We start from the raw sequence: 24,882 nt of genomic DNA, 5'->3' as shown, positions 1-24,882 counted from the left end.
ATCTAAGCTTTTTATATCCCTCCTCTTTGAGATTAGTTTGATCCAAATTATAAGAACTTAAGCTTGGTTTGGTTTGGTTTGGTCCAAGTATTTGAGCCGGGCCAAGTTAGAATAAGGGTAACTTTTTTTTTTTTTTTTTGTTAAATAAATAGTATATATAATATATATATATATATATATATATATATATATATATATATGTATATATATATATATAAAACCTAACTAGAGAAGGTACCATTGCATAGAGATTTGAAAAATAACAGCATTAAAATGAGCTGAAAAATGGATGGCTGGCGTGGATATGCATTGCATACATTGAGGTGGGCCCCACCACACAAAAACAATATTGATTTGAAACTTCTGGCCTCCAACAAATTTGGATCCTTTGTTGTGGTTTACTGGAGTACTAGAACTTTCTTATTTTTGATCCCATACCATAAAATGAGCTAGAAATTTTAATGGATGATTGGATAGAACACAAATCATAGTGGAGCCCACAGAGCTTTGACACCAGCTATGTGGCCGGTGTTGATGTTAGCAGCCAATTCGAATCTCACTTTAGCATACTGGGTAAACTTTCTAGGGCCACCATCATGTATATTTATTATCCATGTCGGCCATCCATTTTCACATATCATTTTATGACATGCATGATCCAAAATTGAATCATATCCAAAGGCCAAGAGGGCCAAACTAAACAAAACAGTGTATATATATATATATATATATATATATATATATATATATATATATATCCACGACATCCATCCAATTTTAAGTATCATTTTAGAATATTTTCTCAAAATTAAATCAAATCCAAACTTAAATGGATCACACTATAGGAAATAATATGCATATAATCTACTAGCCGAAGTAAGCCGAATCAGGTCTAGCTGAATCAATCTTGGTACTACCTAAGTTTGAGCTTTGTTCGTTTTTTCAAATGAGTTTTTCTAGGAAGCTTGGTTTGGTTTTCAACGTCTATGCAATTTAATTAATGAGTTAGGTACTGTTGCCCTAAAGTTTCGTGCCTTATTTCTATGCCGCGTGTACTGTGGACGGTGGAGGGTTTGCTTTCACCGTATGAAATGACAAACTCGCACCGTAGCGAAAAACCCTATAAAAGGTCGCTCAAGCAAGCATTCCTATGAAGTGTAGAACTTTGATGAGATCTGTGTGAAAACCATGATGGAAGATCTTTCTCATCAGATCCGCTCATGTTGGCCCAGCGAGATCACCGGTCTCAAAACGGCACTTGCATTTTCCTTTATAATTTGTATAATTTCATGGGTGATGGTCAAGCGATCACGCAATGGTGCTCCTCCTTTGCCGCCGGGCCCACGAGGCCTGCCGTTGATCGGCAGCCTCCCATTCGTCGAACCCGATCTACACCGTTACTTCGCCAAATTAGCCATGATCTATGGCCCAGTCATGAAGATACAACTAGGTAGCAAGCTCTGTGTAGTATTAAGCTCGCCTAAAGTAGCTAAACAGGTCCTTAAGGACCACGACGCCATCTTCGCCAACCGCGACGTCTCTGCTGCAGCCATAGCCCTAACATACGGTGGGATTGACATAGGGTTCAGTCCCTACGGCTCAGATTGGCGGATGATGCGCAAGGTGTGCTCTCAAGAGATGATGAACTCCACGGTTCTGGACTCGTACTATGCCCTGCGTAGACGCGAGGTGCACCAGACGGTGCACTACGTGCGGACCCAAGCTGGCAAACCGGTGAATATAAGCGATGTAGCGTTTGGAGCATCGCTCAATGTGGTGACGAGCATGATATGGGGTGATACGCTCGATGCTGAGGATAGACGGAGTGTGGGCCATGAGTTTCGACGTGTGGCCTGTGAGGCCATGGATTTATTGGGTAAGTCTAACGTCTCGGATCTTTTTCCTATCATATCAAGGTTTGATGTACAAGGTGTGGTGGGCCACATGAAGAGGGTTTCATCGTGGTTGGATCGGATCTTTGATTCGGTCATAGATCAACGAATGAAAATGGATCGAGAGGAGGGAGAGGGGAAAAGCAAAGATTTTTTGCAGTTGGTTTTGCGGCTTCAGAAGGAAGGGGGCACGAAAACGCCTATGACTATGAACCACATCAAGGCTATGTTTGTGGTATGTACTTTTCTCTTATCTCAAAATATATGCGTATGTAAGCTTATTAGCCGTCCATTGTGACACATCAGATGAGACGGCTTGGATGTTCCATAGATGGGCCGTGGTACATAATCAGAGGTCCGCATGATGTGTGGGGTGCAGATGGACACACACACACTCTCTCTCTCTCTCTCTCGCCCGTATCAACTGTATGCATGACTTATCATTTAGGACCGCCCATCCAGTGGCCCCTGGTGTGGATGGATGGTAAATGGTTTCAAATACAAAAATCGGAATGAATCATAGCCATCGGATGAATGGTCACCAAAACCATGATACAAAACAAAGGACGGTGAAACAGATGGGCTGAAAAGTTGATGCAGGACGTGATAGATATATTCCCGTTGGACCAAAAGAAGGTGAATATTAAATTGCCAGTAACTTTTGTTTTGAGTGTCACGGGGTGCACAACGTATTGATCTTCACCGTAACGAATCATTTGAGGTGAACCCACCTACAGAGTGGGTAATGTCCGTCCCTTTTGTCAAAAAATACGTGCTTTCAGCTCAAAAATAAAATTTTAAAATAAAAAATTATTATTTTTAGTAATTTTGATTTTTTAATATTATCTTATTTTCAGAGTTTTTTTTTAATCTTTTCTTTTTTAAAAATAACTTGTAAACATTTTTATTTAAAAATCAGGCATTATAAGAGTTTTACTAAATTTAGGATTTTTATTTTAGCTAGAATTTTACTAATTTTGGTAATTATGAATTTTGATTAATTTTTTTGTTTATTAATGATGTAATAGGGACACATATTAGACAATTATCCATCAATTTATTTTTCGAAATTATTAGAAATTATTTTCTATTTTATTCTGGATCTATGTGATTCGGAGTGTTATCCATTAGAAAGACGGTGATCGACCTTATCATGTCCTTCCCCACATCAAAAGCGAAGGGAATCGATGGCTAGGATTGTCCAATGAGGGTGATTTTTGTAATACAGGCCATCCATAATTGACGCCACTGGATGGAAATGTACAGTCCTGATTTAAACATCCTTAAGTAAGGTAACGCACCCTCCAATCCCAAAACTAGAAGGTGTGGATCTTGATGGTATATGTGATGGTAGGCCAGACTTGAAGTAAATGTCAAGTCAGCCCAGTACCCCAACGAATAAACTCGGACCATATGCCCATCTTGATGCTGGATTCCAAACTAACCATTACATAAAAATCCAATATCCTTGTGTTAACAGGACTTGGTGGTAGGTGGCACGGACACCACATCAACTACAATAGAGTGGGCCATGGCTGAGATGATGCAGAATCCAGAAATAATGAGAAAAGCCCAACAGGAATTAGAACAAGTGGTAGGGATGGACGACATGGTAGAAGAGTCACATGTGCCAAAGCTCCGCTATTTGGACGCAGTCATTAAGGAAACCCTACGTTTACACCCGCCGGTCGTGTTCTTGGTTCCAAGGTCCCCAAGCCAACAATGCACTATAGGAGGTTATACGGTCCCAAAGGGTGCCCGGGTCTTTATTAACACATGGGCCATACATAGGAACCCTGAGGCTTGGGATAACCCTTTGGAGTTTTGTCCTGAGAGATTCTATAAATCTACAAGCAAATGGGATTACAATGGCAATGATGTTCGTTTCATTCCGTTTGGGTCAGGAAGGAGAATATGTGCAGGAATTCCTATGGCAGAGCGAATGCTAACTCATGTTTTAGCTTCGCTCTTGCATTCGTTCGACTGGCGATTGGCAGAGGGGACGAAGCTCGATCTTTCAGACAAGTTTGGACTCATTTTGAAGAAAGAGATACCATTCGTCGCCATCCCAACGCCGAGATTGTCAAATCTTGAGCTTTACTCTTGAAAATAAGTTCCTACTTGTATTAATATTTTAGAGTGGTATTTGTTTCTAGAGGTCTGAGTTACCTGTTTGTGACAAACATGTAATTTTTACATGTGGGCCCATGATTGATTTTTCCAAACCATTGAGATGATAGCTCCATCATGGATGGATTATTATGATTACAGAGAAATTCACCAACAATCCACATTCAATGGAAAAAAGACCAAAGATCCAATGGCTCGGATCTTCAAATTTGGGAAATATTTTGGGTATGGTCCTTGATGGGTTGGATAAACCAATTGTTGGGTACACATGCACAATAATTATAAAAGGGAACTCAAACTCATTTGCTTTATTTGTCATTGTACTATTGTCTGTTTGGGTTTAGTTTGATTGTATAAAGAGGCTTGTGATGTTGAGCCAGGTCTTATGGTTTCTCTCCTTCCTAATTTCATTTCATGGTATCAGTGCATGTTAGATTTTAAAGATGTTGTTTGGGGTTAAGAAAAAGAGAGAGAGTTTGGTATTTGACAAATTCTAAAGTCTATTGATTGAGAATAAGCAACAAACCTATGGATGTGGATAGCATTTGTTGTAATGGAAGGGAGCATATATTGCAAAAGGAAATCCTTCATAGGGTGACCTTGTATATTATTTTGACTTGTGGTCTACTTGAATTACTAATGGAGCTGATATTTGGGCCATGGACCTAACATGATGTGACAAACTAATGAATGAAGTAGATTTTAAGTCAACATCGAGCCTTCTTTCCAAAAGACATGAAATTATGTCATTTGTACCTGAAATAACTCTCCTGATGCTCACCCTTTTTTTATAAGAGGCCGACATTGATGTGTAAATAAGATCCACACTTTTGACTATTCTATGTGTAATCTTATGTTAGGCCTATGGTTAAAAAATCGGGCTGACTTATGATTCAGGTGGGCCACACCAAGAGAAATAGGTGTGCCAGAGATGACATCCACCCTTGATATTTACAGGGCTCACTATGAAGATTATATAAAATCCACGTCAACCATTACCTAAGTCAGGGGCCCAAACATCAGCCCCATCAGTTATTCAGGTGGGCCATATGAAGGGGAAATTTTGGAGGGTGAACATTGCAATATAGGACTCTTTTCAATCATGTGGTCCACTTGAAAAACAGATGGGGCTGATCTTTTGTCTGTAGGCCTAACATGAAGTGACACACCTGATGGTTAGAATGAATTTCACATGAACACTATGGTGGGACCCACTTGAGCCAGCAACCCTTTCTGGGAAGCAGACTAGGTGAGGCAGTGGTAACATCTTAGTGGGTAAGGCCCTGATCGTGTGGGCCCACCCGGATGTATGTGTTGTATATCCATGTCATCTATCTGTTTTTAAGGCATGTTCCCAAAAATGTAGTTCCAATCTCAGGTGGACCACCCAATGATTGAACTCCCACCATTAAAATCTTCAAAGGGGTCACAAAAGTTTTTGATCAAGCTGCTATGTGTTTTCCCTTCATTCAGTTCTGTGTGACCTTATCAATAGGTTGGGTGGCAAGTAAACAACATTATCGCTGGACATAGGCCCCAGGAAGTTCTCAGCGGTGGGTGTTCAATCACCACTATTTTCTTTTGGCGTGCTCCATCTAAGATTTAGATCTGTCTCATTTTTTGGACCATGCCCTAAAATGAGTTGGGGAAACGGATGGACAACATTTATATACAGCATGCTCATTGAGGTGGGCCCATGGTTTGGGACTCACTCACTAAGCTTTTACCCCGCCACACCTAATCCCCCTAATGGGCCTTGGCCACGTTGACGGGCTTTTAGACTTCTTAATCAAATCCGGCCTGCTTCAAAATTTAGGCAGAGGCTTTTAGACTTCTTAATCAAACCCAACCTTTTTTAAAGTATTGAACTCTGTGAAACTTTCTAAAATACTCTTTATGTACTTAGGGGAGCTTTTTTAAAGCATAAAACTCTGTAAAACTTCTTAAAATACTTTTTATGTATTTATAAACTTGTAAGCATTTGTTATGAACTTTTTCTTGCTATAGAAGGATATATATATATATATATATATATTAAACTTTTTAGGCTACTTAAACCGCGAGCAACATTCATAATATATTTGCTTAATTAAATAAGAACTTTTATCAAGTCAAAACTATTCAAGTTTGGATGATTAACGTGTACACTACATGGATGAACATAATCACATATCTCATGCTATCATATATATATATATATATATATATATATATCCTTTTACATACTACTCTAAGGCAGCCCAATGTCCTAGAGCCAATATATCTTATAACTATGATTGATCATTCAAAAATAAAATTGATCTACTGATTTTTTCAAACCAATGCATATGATATTTCAAAATAAATTATTTAATCAAAATGATTTACAAAACTAGTTTAGTTGGCCACGTTGATCAATTATTTTGATTTATGATATAAAGTTAAACTCATCAAGGTTGTAAATTCTTTATTAAGAATTCTAATCCCCATGAGAACATGATTGAAAACCCAATTCACCATAATCCACCTAAGAGACTCACATATTGGTGAATTGAAGCAATTGATTAAATCTATAATAGGACTGCAGGTCTACAATAGGGCCATAGGTCTTCTCAAGTCTAAAGATAAGCATAACAAGTATAGGAAGTGTAAGTTAATACTAAAATGTTAAATCTAGCTTAATTTCTTAGATCCAATCAATGATGTATGCATGCGAAAGCGTGCGCACACACAATTTCCCATGTTAGGAACTCATTGTATGCACAAAATAACACCATGTCTATTAATTGGCCCATAGATTAAGCTATCCTAACTTATTAGTTTGTCATAACCATATTCTAAGTCTTTGAAGAATCCAACAAGTTAGGGCATACAACATATTTAACATTGAATTTATCTTACTTCATTTCCCATAAATACATAGTCCTTGATAGTCTCCTAAAGAATTCATCACAATCATATCCATTCCATGGATATACAACAATAATGAGCAATAAATAAAGCAATATCGGAGAACATATATAGAAGTCATTGGACTAAAAGGGAATATATTCTAATAAGATCTAACACACATGTTTTATATTGTTGGTACTCAATTTGTTTTCTGTTATATACGGTGTGCCAAAATCAATATAGTGGCTCAATTTAAATTGATCAACTTTGACCCTAAGTACTAAAATAAGCAGATACGTTAAACTTGATAATATATAATTGAATCTGAGGAGACTGGTTGCCTACCCAACCACTTATAGAATATTTGCAATAATTAGGCGATAATCGAAAGGTGAGGTTTTTCTTGTGAAAATAGGTTGTGCCTTGCCTTTCATAAGAAAGGACTTTTCAGTGTCCCGTTGCAATCAAACAAAATGAAAAACTTACAATCGATCATTGAGAACTATTATAAGAATGCTTCTTTTGAAAGAATTGCTTATATTAGATAATGATCAAGTTCAGTGTATAAGGATAAACTTACATTAGAACTAAGAAGTCACTGCTAATATAGATTATCACTACTCCTAAAATAGATTGAGCTAAGATAAATTGATAAACTTGATTTGTTTGTTGAATTTGGTTGTTTTTTTTTTTTTTCCTTTGTTAATCTTCTTAGCATTTATAAATTTCTTTTGCAGTGCTCTTCTTCAATTATTTTTTTCTTTATTAGACAATTATGACAATTGAGACATTTCCATCTAAACCCTTCTCTTGTTACATTTTTCATTTTGATTGTTCATCTTCTCTCGGCCAAGCTCTATTCCCTTCGACCATAGTTTAACTACGTTCTGCTTCTGAATGTCTCAACTTTGCTACCTTGTCAGTTATATGATGACGTGCAACATTAAATGTATGCTGGTTATAATTCTGAAAAAAAACACTCCAAATATCTTAAAAAATCTTTTCACGTATATCTTATTGCACTTCCTATCTTACGTGTAAGGCTATTTGTCGCCTTTCTATTGGCTTTTCCAAAATGGTCAAAAAATTTGATACAACACGTATTTACTCTTATACCTTATGCAGATGCATATAGCCCTACTTAGCATAGAATTAGCAAATCTACACCGTGGAGAGATTTTCTAGGAGAGATACAAGGGAGTGATTTTTGTAGCTGCATAGAAATAGAAATGCCTCTAGCAAATGGGAGATAGGTGCTTTGGAAAAACATGCAAATTTTAAGAATTTTTTAATATTAAAATCAATTAATTTAGTGGCTAATCAAACGCAATTACTTATTAAAAAATTGATAATGAGAACCAATATCACAAAAAGCCACTTATCTTAACAAAGCTAAACTGCCATAATACAAAGGAATCTCATCGCCAATAATAACGACAACAGGATAAGAAATCTAAAAATAACTAATTAAACAATTGATTAGCCTTTTCATTTCTTTCCTAATTTTTAAAATGAGACCTTCATCTTGATCGTATCTAAGTTTATATCCTAAAATCAAATGGCAAAGTGGATAGATGGAATGTATATAGCACAAACATCACGGTGGTCCACATATTTTTGGGTTACCGGGCCACTTAGGCACAAGTGGCCTATTTTTTATTTATTAAGAAACCCATTCAATGTATGTGCTGCATACCACATCGTCCATCCATTTTTCTTGCTCATTTCATGGCATAAACCCAAAAATAAAATAGGTACAAATCTTAGGTGGACTACAACATAGAAAGCAGTGGTTGATTGAACACCCATTATTAGAAACTTCCTATAACTCACCATAATGTTTATTTGCCATCCATCCTATTGATAAGGTCACACAGATATGGAAGAAGGGAAAACAGAAAAAATCAGCTTAATCCAAAATATTTATGGCCCATAAGAAGTTTTTAACGGACAAGAACTCTGTTTACTATGGTGTTGTCCACCTGAGTTTTGGATCTGCTTCTTTTTTAGGTGGATGTACTAAAATGAGCTATAAAAATGGACGGACGGAGTGGATATACTACACAAAAATCAAATTGGGCCCATGATCATGGACTGACCGAACTGGGTGTTACCCCCAGGGGACCGAATCCGCTCCCTTTTATTATACAGACGTGGCCCACTAATGTTGACTTATGATTTGTGGGCCATTGCATGTGATCTCACAACAGCCACGAAATTGACATAAACATTTTAAATGTCCAACCTCCATTAGAATAGGAAAAACATGATCAATGAACATTTGTCATTTGGTTAAGAGGTAGTCACGTACAACGTTTTACGTAATATACAACATTTACATTTTACTCTGATGTGTCACTTCATTGGAAGTCCAAGCCGTGAAAATGGTGGACCATATCATGAAAATCACCAGGAGAAAAAATTAGAACTATCCAATCATCAAGTGGGCCACATACAATACATTCAGTTAGAGAACTTTCTGTCCATTTAATTCAATGGTGTAGCCCATCTGATGAACGGATCATCCTGGTTCCTGTCCCAGATGAATTTTATGATGTGGCCTACCTTTTTAACGGATCGGATGTTATACAAAAACTCACACATCATTGGAGAATAAAAACACGCATTAGTCGGCTTTAAGAAATCTTACATGAAGGTAGTGGAATGCTAATGAGTTGGATAGATGAGGTAGCTTATTAAAATCCTTTGTAGAGAAGGTGTTGGAATGTAAATTCTATATTAGTTAGGCAGTTTTGTTATAAAATTCTCTGCCTTATCTCTATGCCACGTGTAATGTGGATAGTGGAGGGTTTGCTTCCAGTTATGGAATGACAAACTGACACTGACACCAGAAGAGAACACCACAGAAGCGGATTGCGTGATGAGTAGTAAACTCAGTGGGGTCCACCGTGATTAGGTATTTTATCCACTCCGTCCATCCATTTTAATGGATAATTTTATGCCTTTAAACCAAAGATGAAATATAATACAAACTCAACTGGACGACACCATAGGAAACAGTGTGAATTGAACATCTACCATTGAAAATTTCTTGGGACCTCATACGTTTTGGATCAAGCTTGTATTTGTGATTTCTTTTCATCCATGTTTTTTTGATCTTATGAACAGGTTGGATGAGAAATAAACATCACTGTGGGCCCTATAAAGTTTTCAACGGTGGAAATCATTATTCCAACAGTTTCCTGTGGTATGGTCCACTTTAACTTTGGGTACACTTAAATGTTTGTCTCAACCCCTAAAATAAGATGGAGAAATGGATGGACGGTGTGGATAGACCATATAAATTCACGGTGGGCCCAATAGAGTTTAGTCAGTACGATAAGAGCTTATTTAAGTAACTCAGTACGCAATCCGATTTCACACACACCACCACCGATGTGTGATGTGTTGACGTCACCAAGTTCTGTGGGTCCCATCATGAGCTATGAGTTATATCCAAACTGTCCGTCCACTTGGTGAGTTCGTAACAAGGCTTGAGAAAAAAATTAAGACAGATAAAGATATCAAATGGACCACACTGTAAAAAGCAGTGGAGGATTGAACGCTTGCCATTGAAAACCTTTCGAGGTCACAGAAATTTTAGATCAATATGATATTTATTTATTTTTCTCTTCATCCACGGCTGTGTGACCTTCTGAACAGATTGGATGGAAAGTAAACGTTAAGATGGACCCACGAATATTTTAACAGTGAGAATCACTGTCCCACTGCTATTTGTAATGTGGTCCAGTTGATATTAAAAATTACTCATTTTTGGGATCAAGATCTAAAATGATCTCAAAAAATGAATGAACTGTGTAGATATGATAAATACATCATTGTGGAGCCCATGTAACTTTGATCTCTTTTGAACCGTTCGTAGGAACACGTACCCACACCAGCTAAGTTGTTGTTGTGTGGTACACCAGTCAGTCCGCTTCCTATAAAAGGTAGCTCAAGCAAGCATTGCTATTATAAGTGTAGAACTTAGATGAGATCAAGTTCAACTGTGTTAGTACCATGATGGAAGATCTTGCTAATCAGATCCGATCATGGTGGCCCAGCGAGATCGACGGTCTGAAAATGTCACTTGCATTTTCCTTTGCACTTTGTATAATTTCGTGGGTGATGGTGAAGAGATCACGCAATGGGGCACCTCCTTTGCCGCCGGGCCCACGAGGTCTACCGTTGATCGGCAGCCTCCCATTCGTGGAGCCCGATCTACACCGTTACTTCGCCAAATTAGCCAGGATCTATGGCCCAGTCATGAAGATACAACTAGGTAGAAAGATCTGTGTGGTATTGAGCTCGCCTGAAGTAGCTAAGGAGGTCCTCAAGGACCACGATGCCATCTTCGCCGACCGCGACAGCTCAGCAGCGGCCATAGCTTTGATGTACGGTGGGATAGACATCGCGTTTAGTCCCTACGGTCCGGATTGGCGGATGATGCGCAAGGTGTGCTCAAGAGAGATGATGAGCCCCAAGGTGCTGGACTCGTACTATTGCCTGCGTAGACGCGAGGTGCACGAGACGCTGCGCTACGTGCGCACCAAAGCGGGGACGCCGGTCAACATAAGCGACATGGCGTTTGGTGCATCGCTGAATGTAGTGACGAGCATGATATGGGGTGACACGCTCGATGCGGAGGACAGACGTAGTGTGGGCCACGAGTTTCGACGTGTGGCTGGTGAGGCCGTAGATTTATTGGGTAGCCCTAACGTCTCGGATCTTTTTCCTATCATATCAAGGTTTGATTTACAAGGCGTGGTGGGCCGCATGAAGAGGGTTTCATCGTGGTTGGACCGGATCTTTGATTCGGTCATAGATCAACGGCTGAAAATGGATAGAGGGGAAGGAGAAGGAGAGGGAAAAAGCAAAGATTTTTTGCAGTTGGTTTTGCAGCTTCAGAAAGAAGGAGGCGCGAAAACGCCCATGACTCCCAACCACGTCAAGGCTATGTTTGTGGTATGTAATTTTTTCTTATCTTACCTCACTATATATGCATTCCTAAGATTATTATAGCCGTCCATTGTGACCCATCAGATGAGAGGACTGGCATGAATTTTGGATCAGGCCACCCACATAGTTGCATAAACCTGATGGACGGCTTGGATATTCCAAACATAGGCCACATGACATTATCAGACGTCCGGTTGAAGTGTGGGGTGCAGATGGAATCTCTCTCTCTCTCCCTCCCACCCGTCAACAATAGGCCGGGCTTGGGCCCGGCCCAGGTTTGTCCAGGCAGATCCTGGCTCAGGCCCGAGTCCACACACCTACTTTTGTGCAACATCTCAGCTGTTCATTACGTGTGCCCCACCGTGCATGATATATGACAAAAATACCCTTGTAGTCCTAAACCGGCCAGGCATCAAAGCCTCTGCCCAGGCCGATTACTAAACTAAACGCCTTCCATTTTATTAACGAGCCTGGCCCAGATCAACTAGATGGATGACTTCTCATTTAGGACCATCCATCCATTTGCTCCTGGCGTGGATGTATCGTAGCCATCAGATGAACTGGTCGCCAAAACCCATGATAGAAAACATAAAAATGGTTAAAACACTCCAACTAACCATGACATAAAAAATCCAACATTTGTGTTAACAGGACTTGGTGGTAGGTGGCACGGACACGTCAGCAACAACAATAGAGTGGGCCATGGCTGAGATGATGCATAATCCAGAAATCATGAAAAAAGCCCAAGATGAATTAGAACAAGTTGTGGGAATGGATCACATGGTAGAAGAATCACATGTGCCCAAACTCCACTACTTAGACGCGATCCTCAAGGAAGCCCTACGTTTACACCCACCGGTCGTGTTCTTAGTTCCAAGGTCCCCAAGAAAACCATGCACCATAGGTGGTTATACCATCCCAATGGGTTCCCGGGTCTTTATTAACACATGGACCATACATAGAAACCCTGAGGGTTGGGATAACCCTTTGGAATTTTGTCCTGAGAGATTCTATAATTCTACAAGCAAATGGGATTACAATGGCAATGATGTTCGTTATATTCCGTTTGGGTCTGGAAGGAGGATGTGTGCTGGAGTCCCCCTGGCAGAGCGGATGCTAACTTACGTTTTGGCTTCGCTTTTGCACTCGTTCGATTGGCGATTGGCAGAGGGGATGAAGCTTGATCTTTCAGATAAGTTTGGAATTGTTCTGAAGAAAGCGACACCGCTCGTTGCTATCCCAACGCCGAGATTGTCAAATCCGGAGCTTTACTCTTGAAAATAAGTTCCTACTCGTGTTTGTTTTTAGAGGTCTGAGTTACCTGTTTGTAATAAACATGTAATTTTTCTGTTTTGCATTAAGTGTGTACGTGTGGGTCCATGATTGATTTATCTAAACCAATGATTTGATAGCTCCATCAAATCATGAACATGGATTTTCATCCTGATTACAGAGAAGTTCACCGACAATTCATATTCAATGGAGAAAAGACCAAAGATCCAATGGCTACAATCTTCAAATCTGAGAAATATTTTGGGCATGGTCCTACATGTATAAGCTTTGAACACAAAAGGAAACTCAAACTCATTGCCTTATTATTGTGCTATTGTCTGCTGGGTTTTGTTCTATAATTATATGTAAATAGGATTGAAGACTTGTTTTTATAAGGGTGCTTGTGATGTTTACTCAGCTCTTTCACTATAAAATATATGGCACCTTCTCTCATTTCTTTTTTTTTATTTATTATTTATTATTTTTATAGCATCAGCGCAAGTTAGATCTTATAGAACGTGTTTGGGATTAAGAATATGAGAAAGTGAATTTGATAAATTTATGGATTTTCTAAATTTATTATTTGAGAATCAATAGACAACTCTATGAATTTATAGAGCATTTATTATAGTCGACAAGCATTTATTACAAAGGAATTACCCTTTTAAAAAAAATAATAATAATTCTTAAAAGTCTTTGATTATAAGGATTTGTCATTTTTTTTTTTCGGGAAGTTTTGGATTGCTCCAAATCCATGGATTTATAGAGGTGTAGATATGGGAAATTCCAAATCCAGGGATTTCACCAAATCCCTCACATCAAACAACCTAGTGTTTCTACATGATCTCTCCCCTTGTATATTATAAGCATTGTTGGATATACCCTCATTTGATTTAGCTATTAACTACATTTCTTTTCTTTCTCCTCTTCTTCTTCTTCTCATCTACCTTCCATGACGACTATGAAGTTTATATAAAATGGGTAGTGGCTTGGGTGAATCCCACCATGATGTTTGTATAAAATCCACCCCAACCACTAGGTGAATCCAGCCATGCTAGGTCAAGAACTCAAAAATCAACTCCATCTATGAGCCAAGTGAACCACATATTGGAAACAGTGTACAAGGCAACTCTCATCCTACAAATTGTTTCCATAAGTGTGGCCCAAGTGAATCATAGATGGGAATGACTTGTGCGAAGCAGGCCTAAATTTTTGTATGGAATTGAATGACTCAAGTGTATTTCATATAATTATCATGGTGGGCTCGGTAAAAGCAAGGGTGGGCGTCTCTTTCTCAACTATTTTCCTCCACCTTAACGACAAGTCAACTTGATTTTTTTTGGTTGCCGCCCTAATATTGTACTAAATATTTAATGGTTGGAGAGGTTGTTACTTAAACATCGCAATGGACCCCATCAAAATCAAGAGCAATGTACTATATGATTTTTTTCCTTTATGTGAATACTCATAGTGTACCGCTAGAGAGGGACCCGGGGACTTATTTTTTACTGTGCTCATCATGTTTTTTATATAAGATTTACTCCAATTATTAGATATATAATCCTAGTTTAGTCCTAGAGTAAAAAATTTAGGCTAACTTGTGGCTCAGGCAGGTCACACGAAAGAAGACAATTAGGTGAGAGACATCCACAATTGATTTATATAGAACCTACCATGATAATGAAATGAAATCCACTCGAACCATTATTAGATGCCACACAAAAATTTAAGCCTAGGCCTAAACGTTAGCCCGTCCATAAGTCAGGTGACTCATGCCAAGGGATATTGTTTTTATGATGATTGTTGCCCTATACACTATTTCCAATCATGTGGTCCACTTGAATTATGGATGGGGATGATTTTGGAATCCTTGGCTTAACTTGAGGTAAAGCACCTGGTGGTTGGAATGGATTTAACATAAACATCATGGTGGGCTCCAGCCAAGAAGCCAACCCCTTTGCTCACACACCCACTAACCACTCGTGTGAGAAGCTAGTGGAATGATAGTAATAATGATTGATGAGGTAGATGTTTGAAAAACTTTTTGAAAAAAGGTATTAGGATGTAAATTTTATATTAATTAGGTAGTTCTTTGTAAAATTTTCTTTTAAAAATTATATGTTTTGAAATGGTACCAGACAGCGTATATCACTTTTGTAAATGATTATTCGAGATGCACCAAAGTATATCTATTAAAAAATAAAGATGAAGCTTTAGAATTCTTATTAAATTTAAAAATAAAGTTGAAAACTAAATAAGAAAATTAAAAAAATTAGAATAGGAAAAAGTGAAAGTATGAATCTCTAAATTTAGAGACTATTATGAAAAGAATGGATTTATTCATGAAACAAATACACCCTATATACCATAGCAAAATAAAATAGTAAAACGTAAGAATAAAACACTAAAAAAATGTTTAATGCAATATTAAATAGTTTTAGTTTGCCCTTTAATTTGTGGGGAAAAGTAATTTTATCCATTTGTTACATGCAAAATACAATAGCCTATAAAATAATTAGAAGAATGCCTTATGAACTTTGAAAAAATTATATTCGTAATTATAAATATCCTATAGTGTAGGATTGTCTTGCTAAGGTCGGGTTACCAAATACTAAAAAATTGAAATTATGTCATAAAATAAATAATTGTATATTTGTAAGATATGTAAAACATAGTGCGGCATATAAATTGTTAGTTTTAAAAACTAACAATTCATTCTATATCCTGATACCATAATTGAAGCAAGAGATTGCAGTATTCTTTGAGAATATATTTCTTATGAAATGTAAAACTATGGAAATAAAAGAAATGAGAGATACAGAAATTGCCTCAACTAGTAGAAGTACATGAGAAAATATGAAGAACTGGAATAAAGAAGCAAAAGATTTACAAAACTAATTTGGTAGGCTATATTGATCAATCATTCTGATTCATGACATAAAGCTAAACTCATAAGGTCATGGATTCTTTATTTAAAATTCTAATCCCCATGAGTACATAATCAACCATCTAACTTACCATGATCTACGTAAGAGGCTCATATATTGGTGAATCAAAATAATTGATCAAATCTCCGTTAAGACCATACATCTTCTCAAGTCTAAGAATAAACGTAACAAACATAGAAAGTGAGAGCTAATACCAAAATGTACCCCTTACACACACAAAATATCCCATCGTAGAGAGTCACAACATGCACACGCCCTATATATCAACACATGAATTAAGCTACCACAACTTATTAGTTAGCCATGATTAGTGTTCGAAGTATCGGTATCGCTACAAGTTTCGCTAGCCAAGGATACAGAAACAATATCGATATCGTCGATAATATAGCTGATAATCGGAAATGCGAGGAAACATGGGAAAAACGATGAAAATTTTAAGTGAAACTTCAGGAAAAGTTAAAATGGACATATTTGCATATTTAGAAATAAATAAATTGTAAAAAGAATGTATACATAACAAGTTTTTATTTAATGGAGCCTTAAAAACATGTGTTGTTGTAAGAAATTAGTCCAACCATCCATTCCGCGCTCTTTAACCGTCCAACCTTCCATCAATATTGCAAAATATCAACAACACATGATATTTCACCAAGAAATCATCAACAAGTGGAAAGGAAATGAAAGATTGTGGTCTCAATATCGTGTATGTTGTGAATTGCGATATTGATAATATCGAGATATTATCAATATATTATCAATGACACATTGAACACTGCATACAACCATGTGCCCATGAAAAAAAAATAATAATATTGAAATATCTTCGATACACTTATGATATAAGCATTGCCTAAAATTTAGATAGTTAAAAATATTGGCATTACATTGGCGATATTGATGCAGAATTTACAGAATTGAAAATATTGACGATTACATTAGCGATATTGATACGTTGGCGATACTTAGTGTAACACTCCGTCTTTTTAAACAATGGGTTCCACCGTTACATATGGTGTGGCCCACATAAGCTTTGGATGGCCCTTATTTTTGGGCACATGCCCTAACCTTGTCGGCCAAAACTGATGAATAGTGTGGATTTATCACATCATTTCTGTGGGGCCCACTTCTATATAAAAAAAAAAGCAAAGTGACGTGCGTCACAAACCAGCCCATCTCTCCTCCACGACTCTCTCTCCTTCCTTCTTCTCCGCGGTACAGTTGCGGATGTGAACCCATCTACCATGCATGCCATTATCATGGTGGGACCCACTCAATCTAAATCGTCCATTGAACCCGGACCCTCGATTAACCGTAGCCCTTGAAACCTTTTGCCTAAAAACATTTTACGTGGCTCACCTTGAAACTTGATTTAGACTAAATTTTTTAGCTCTAGGACTTATGAAACCTGATTAATGGCCTGATTTCTCTCAGCCATTATGGTGGACCCTATATCACTACCTACTTTTCACGGTTAAAACAACCGAAAGTTGGACCCTATATCACTACCCACTCCTCATGGTTAAAACAACCGAAAGTAGAAATTTGCCTTATGCACGAAGTCACGTTGAAACACGTTCCCTCCTCTCTCAGACTCCTTATACAAATCTTCATTCTTACGATCGTAGAAATTTTTCTTAAGTGTTTCCAGCCCACTTACCCATCGATTCATAGCCGTTGAAAAGCCTACCATTGAGATCTCTAAGATTAAAAAAAAAAATCTCTTCTCCTTTCTAGCTGTTGCACTTTCCAAGTTCAGAATCGACCAACAAAATCAATCTAAAGCTTCAATCTGTGGAGCCTACAAGCTTTATATGGCCCGTAAGAACCATCCACAGCTGTCAATGTTGCAAAATGCATCAATCCAGATTCTGACATGATCGTCTTCTTCATCTACACCACCACTGTCTGATATATGTAAACCAGCATTATAGTAAGTAAATCCTTCCATGAGGCCTATTAAAATTAGATTTGACCATTAATTAATATCAAAGATCTTAGTATGTATATTTACATCCTGTAATAGGTAAGTTGCTTCCCAAATAGTTAATTTGAAAGCAATGTATAATTGTAATTATTCATTTATTTTCAGAAGTTTTTGTACAAATAAAAACCTTAATTATGAGAATTGTATTGGAGCCATAGGTAAATCTTATCTGATCGGACTAATTCTAGCATACAAATCCAATTTTGTTCGTGATCATTACATCGAATCAGATTTGTAGCAGACTTGGCTATCCAGAGAATAATTCCACGAAAATTCATATATATATCAGAATGTTTTATCATCACAATAGGTAGGTGATCATTCCCTATTGAAAAATTCATAAGTAATTGCCTTATATAATCTAGACATTGGGAAATTCTTTATTTGACTGAACCAATGCAAATAATATTTTTTTCCATTTAATATTATCTAGTGGTGATAATGAATATTCATTATGTGAACTATTTTTTTTAATGCAGTGATTCTTACGGGTGCTCTGCCCAGGTCATTCCCGAAATGATCAGTACGACACGAGTGCTCTGCTCAGGGTCATTCCCAAAAGGATCGGCATGAGTGCTCTGCCTGGGTGATTCTCTAAAAGGATTAGTACACACGGGTGCACTGCGCTGGGCTTTTGTCCCTAAAAGGTTATACCTATGGTCTGCTGAGGGTCATACCCTAAAAGGATCAACACCGGTGCTCTGCCGTGGGTCATCCCCCAAAAGGATCAGCACACATGAGTGTTTTGCCTACTCCAAATCTTAGTATTTTTAGAAAAGCTATGTTAAACAATTTATTCATTTCATATTTATGAATGTCAAATCATTAATTATGATTGTACATCCAATGTTCACCTTATTTTGATTAATATGTCGAGGTTAAATTTGGTAATATTTATGAGGCTTTCAACTCAGGATTGATGTGATCCTATTGAGTTGTCAACTCATTATGTTTTAACCGTTTCAGGTTATGAATATTTTGAAGATGCAGGGTACTACTATCAGTAGTGGAGCATTGAATGTGGTTGGATGCACGTGGTATGTCATTCTACATATATAGGATCAATTTTATTTTATTTTAGAACTCTGAATGTAGTAATGTTTGACTTGATTTTCTTACTTCAAGTTAAGTTAAATAATTATGCATCGATGTAGTAATAGATTATGTAATTAGTTATCTTAGCATGTGTTTGGATTTTAAAATTGTGGGCTATGCTGGGAGAAAATGAAATGCATATGTAATTGTCATACTTTATATGTTTATTTTTATTTTTTTATAGGTCACAGGTCTAGAATTCGGGTTTGGACACCCTATTCAGGTACCCGAATTTTGGGGCATGACACTTAGCGATACATTGCTAATATATGGAATTTCTGATACTACCAGCGTTATCGGTATCGCTACCAGTGTTATCGATATCGCTGAGCTGGAGATAAAGATAATATCGAAGATATTTTGATAGTATCAGAGATAATTCGAACACTGGCCATGATAATATTTTAGTTATATAAAGAAATAAATAAATTAGGCCTTAGAATGTATTTCACATCGAACCTAAGTTCATTTCCCATGAATATTAAAACCTCGATAAAGTCTCCTAACAAATCCAACCCAATCGTATCCATTCCGTATATACAAACACCGTGTTTGACTTGTCGACCTATGTTGGGGTGACAAGCATCCTCATAGTGACCAATGAGCAATCATGAAGGATACGAGCTTACTATATCATAAATGGAATGAATGCTGCGATTGCACCGCAATTACGTTTGGGTGACGACTCTTGTATCAATTATGGTCGTCTTTCACCATGTCGATGATGTGACTAACCCTGTATCATCGGGATCCTTTGAGATTACTCAGGCCAGTGTTAGTCCCGCATTGGCTGGAGAGTTGTCGGTTAGGTGATGAACTCCAAAAAGGATCAAGGGACACAGGTGATGAGCAGCTACGGTTGCCCTGAGCCTTGTGATCCGGTTGGGACTATAAACGGAATTTAACAACTACTTGCCTAACATACGAATGTTGCAATTGGGCGATGGAGTCACTTGTGAGGGAGTGTTAACATTTGTGAAATAGGCGTTAAAGTCGCTTATGAGAGAGTGCTAGATCGTAAGGGCATGCATCATGTCATAACTTCATACGTGCATTTAATAAGACTACTTAGGAAGTGATTGATTTCTTATTTTATCATTAGCTGCACTAATTGAGTTGATAACATGTGTAACTTAGAACTAATGAAATAACTAAGTTAGCCACTCACTCTTATCTGAGACAGTGTTTTAAAACACCAATCATGTAACATTGTCAATGTAGGTGCTATCGAGGCATCCAACGGATAAGCTTGAAACGGCTTGCACTTTTGTCGTGATGTCTTGGGAGTGTCGGGCGAAATTGGAAAACCCTGCTTTATTTAAATTTTATACATGTATATGTTGGAGTCCTTAGCTAGGCGTGCTCTCTGTGTTAATTTTGTTATATTATTTTTGTGACTTGTATAATCCTAATTTTGGACAATCACCATTATTGAAATTGTACTTTAACTGTTAACCTTATATGATGGATTTCCATTATCTTTACCATGCTTTGGATCCACAAAATAGTATTACGCTACTTTGATGATTCATTTGTGGAATGAATGTGAATCTGAACAAGGTCACATATGCATTTTCATTTGGTTTACACTCAGGAACTTAAGACCGTGGTCTTTGTACTCAGGTGTCGATTTTCGGGGCATGACAGGTTGGTATCAGAGCCAAGTTTCGATCCTTGGACCTGTGGGTTATGGGCCTACTACACTTTCACTGCGCCACTCTGATTATTTGTGTGTGGAATGAATGTGAAAATGAACAAGGTCACGTGCATTTTCATTGGTTCACACTTGGGAATGTGGGACCAGAGTCTCTATACTCGGGTATCGATTTTTGGGTTGTGACAACTGCTAAGCTGGTGGTTGTTAGGCCGTCGGGTGCGAGAGATGAGGGAGGGAGCGGAGGATAGAGGAGGGTGGCTGTTGGGCTCGGGATCGGAGAGGAGTAGGAGGAGAGAGGAAAAGAGGTCAGGTCAAATGCGGCGGGTAGGTTAGATTAGATTTAGTATACACACACACACACACACAATCTGAACTCGAGTCGAGTTGAGTTTTAAATCAAGCCGAGTAAGTATCGAGTTAAATTTTAGGTCAAGTCGAGTTGAGTTACCGGGTCACCTGGACGCAACGCGGTTTGAGTTCAAATTAGGTGAAGTCTACCTGATTCACTCACCCAATCGGTTTCGGTGGAGTCGGGTTTGAACGAGTCTGCTGAGTCCACTTGTCCATATCAAACTCAAGCCAATTTGCTTCTTAATTGTTTCACTTTCCACCGTTATGGGACATGGCTTGCCCGTAACTCAGTGCTAGCAAGAATACCCCGCAAACATGATATTTCTGCTATATCCACTCCGTACCTCGGTTTGGCCGGCCATGAGCCCAAACATTAGTGAAATCTAAAACTCAAGTGGGCTACACTATAAAAAATAGTGGAGATTAACCGACCACCATTAAAACCTTCCTGGACCACAAAGGTTTTGGATGAGGATAATATTTTTAGTTTCCCTTGATCCCTGTGGATTTCACTCGTGAACGTGTTGGATAACATATAAGCATCACCATCAGCCCACAAAGGTTTCAACTTTTAACTTCCATCCCCACCGTTTCATGCATGTGCTGTGACTGTTGGCCCACCTTGATGTCTGTATTGTATATCCACGCCGATCATCCATTTTTCCAGCTCATTTTACGGCACGAGCCCAAAAATAGAGCAGATACAAATCTCATGTGGACCACACCACCGGAAACAATGTTCATTTACCACCCACCATTAAAAACCTCCTCGTGTCCACCGTAATGTTTATTTGCCATCCAACCCGTTGATAAGGTCACATACACTTAGATGAAGGGAAACACAAAATCAGCTTGATCCAAAACATTTGTGGCCCATGGGAAAATTTTAATGATCAATCACCATTGTTTCATAGGTCCACCTAAGATTTGGATCTGCTTCATTTTGGCCAATGCATTAAATGAGCTGGAAAATGGATGGACGGAGTGGATATACAACACATACATCAAGGTGGGCCCCACAGTCACAGCCTCACTGACAGACGTGGCCCACCTCATGTTGACGTATGATTCATGGGCCATCGCATGTGATCTCACAGTACACCCGCAGAAATAGACATAAACATTTTAAACGTCCACTCTCCGTGAAAATAGGAAACCCGTGATGAAATGACCCTTTGATTAAGCGGTAGTTTACGTACAACGTTTTATGTAAACTATAATAAACAACGTTTACATTTTACTCTGATATGTCAATTCATTGGAAAATCCAAGCCGTGAAGATGGTGGATTATACCATGAAAATCATCTGGAGAAACAATTGGAACTATCCAATCATCAGGTGGGCCACATACAATACATTCAGTCAGAGCATTTGCTGTCCATTTATTTCAATAGTGTAACCCACCTGATGAATGGATCATTCTGGTTCTGGTTCCTCGCACAAGTGATTTTTATGATGTGGCCCACCTTTTTTACGCATCAGATGTTGTAAAAAAATAACACAATCAGAAAACAGAAGCACCGTATGTTGAGTTAGCATACCAGACGACGCATGTGAAATGTTTCTCTTTTGTTAATTCAATGGTCAGTATTTTTTAATTTTAGTTTATGGGCAATCTTCCATATACAAGAGTCCCCGCTAAGTTATATATATAAGAATTTTACAAAATAACACCTCATTAATATAGTATTCACATATAGTGCCTACAAGCTACCTCATTAATAAAGTAAATGTAAACCAGGTACAGTTCATTAGTTTTCTCTGATTTCTGTCAGTTTAATGTATGATTTTTTCAAAATTGAAGAAAATGCCCACCAACGAGGAGGATCCTTTAACGAGGATGGAGATTGCATACGGTGCACTATGGCCCCAAGTATGATGTATGTGTTTAATCCATGCCGTCCATCCAATTTTCCAATTATTTTAGGGCACAGGCTACAAAAGTTTTGGATCAAGCCGATATTTGCATTTTTCCCTTATTCAGGTGTGTGTCACCTTATCTACGGGTTGGATGGTAAATAAATGTTATGGGGCCACCTAAGAAGTTTTTAATGGTGGGAGTTCAGTCAGCTCTGTTTCCTATGGTACGGTGAAGGTGAGATTTGGATTTCCTTAATTATTGGATTCATGGCATAAAAGGAGCCGAAAAAATAGATGGACAGCATGGATATACAATGCATACATCAACATGGCCCCCACGGTCAGCACCACAGTGTTGGGAAGCGGATTGGGTGGTGTTTCATACACCACCGCGATCTAGCTAGTGTGTTGATGTCACCAAGTTCTGTCGGTCCGTTCATGAGGTATGTGTTATATCCAAACTATCCGTCCATTTGGCAAACTATTAATAAGGCTTGAGCTGAAAAATACGACAGATCCAGAGACAAAGTGGACCACACTACAAAAAGCAATGGGAGATTGAACTTCTGCCATTGAAATCCTTTTCGGGTCATAGAAGTTTTGGATCAATATGATATTTGTTTTTCTTCTTCATCCAGTAATGTGTGACCTTCTGAACGGAGTGGATTTGAAGGGAATATTCCTAAACATTCTTTTGTTGCTTGGATGGCGTTCCCCACCAAGATAAAAACTAAGGACATGAGGGCTTGATTCAGAGTTGCTAACAATGGCAATTGTATCTTGTGCCTGTGCACTCTTAAGTCAAGTATTCACCATTTTTTTTTTTTTTTTTTTACTGCATTACTAATCTTGGATTTGGGAATAGATTCATCAGAAATGGCCAGATGGGGTGCTCCTTTCACCACGAGTCTTTTCTTATTCCAATATTTATGATCCTTTGAGGAAAACTAAATTTAGCTTGTTTCTTCTTCGCTAAGCAAGCTTTATTTCCCCACCCTGTATGATATATTTGGAGAGAATGTATATTATGCTGCGAAAATTGACACATGAGTACAGAGAGTCTAATTTCAATTTTTTAGGTGTTAAGCTAGTAAAAATGTACATGGCAAGTTCTTGCGTGCCTGCGCAGTCTGATTAACATTCACATATGATCAAAATCAAGGTAAATTTGAATTAGTGGCTTCAAAAGTTAAGTAAATATAACTAAACCTGAAAATATATGCCTAATATTCAATTATACAATTCTAAAAATGGTGTTCACCCAAATGGAGACTATACAAGTCACAATAACATGGTCAAAATAAAAGAAATATGTCAAGTTTTCAGTTTTCGTACAATACTCCAAAATATCCTAGCGATGGTGCATGCTAGTGTAAGCCTGATCATTTGATAACTCGGTGGTACTTGCACATACAATATTGCCTGGTTGGTGTTTTAAAATGTCATCTTAAGTGAAAGTGAATAGGTAACTTAGTAGTTTCATTAGTTATAAGTTATACATATTATCAACTCAATCAGCACAATTAATGATAAAACAGGTAAACAGACACTTAATAAATAATCTTATTAAATGTATTAATGAGATTATGAAATGATGGACGCACCTTACTATTTATCACTCCCTCACAAGCGATTTCAACACTTATTACGCAAATGCTAACACTCTCCCATCATGCGACTTCAATGCCAAATCGTAATAGTCAAATATAATGCAATGCGATTGATATGTATGATTAACAGAGTAGTTATTATGTTCTATTCATAAAGCAGGTTGGCGAAACTAGGATACCGCTTATCATGAGTCATTATCTGAATCACGTAGCTCGTTGTAACATATAGCAGTTCCTCACTAGTGTCCCTTG

At 37.9% G+C, this 24,882-nt stretch overlaps 2 protein-coding genes across 2 annotated transcripts; both read left to right on the top strand.

The window, feature by feature from the left end:
* The first annotated feature begins 1,200 nt into the window (after positions 1-1,200).
* LOC131229658 (flavonoid 3'-monooxygenase CYP75B137-like) lies at positions 1,201-3,999 on the top strand. The gene is made up of 2 exons (XM_058225645.1): positions 1,201-2,127; positions 3,373-3,999. The coding sequence occupies exons 1-2, from the start codon at positions 1,297-1,299 to the stop codon at positions 3,997-3,999; spliced, it is 1,458 nt and encodes a 485-aa protein (XP_058081628.1). The 5' UTR covers positions 1,201-1,296.
* A 6,885-nt stretch (positions 4,000-10,884) lies between these two features.
* LOC131229399 (cytochrome P450 71AU50-like) lies at positions 10,885-13,577 on the top strand. The gene is made up of 2 exons (XM_058225348.1): positions 10,885-11,858; positions 12,504-13,577. Exons 1-2 carry the CDS (start codon positions 10,914-10,916, stop codon positions 13,128-13,130), a joined length of 1,572 nt encoding a protein of 523 aa, XP_058081331.1. The 5' UTR covers positions 10,885-10,913; the 3' UTR covers positions 13,131-13,577.
* Positions 13,578-24,882: the final 11,305 nt, after the last annotated feature.

Source organism: Magnolia sinica, chromosome 16 (genome assembly GCF_029962835.1).
Source record: "Magnolia sinica isolate HGM2019 chromosome 16, MsV1, whole genome shotgun sequence".
NCBI lineage: Eukaryota > Viridiplantae > Streptophyta > Magnoliopsida > Magnoliales > Magnoliaceae > Magnolia > Magnolia sinica.
The sequence above is the reverse complement of the archived record's forward strand: the minus strand, read 5'-3'. Positions and strand labels throughout refer to the sequence as shown.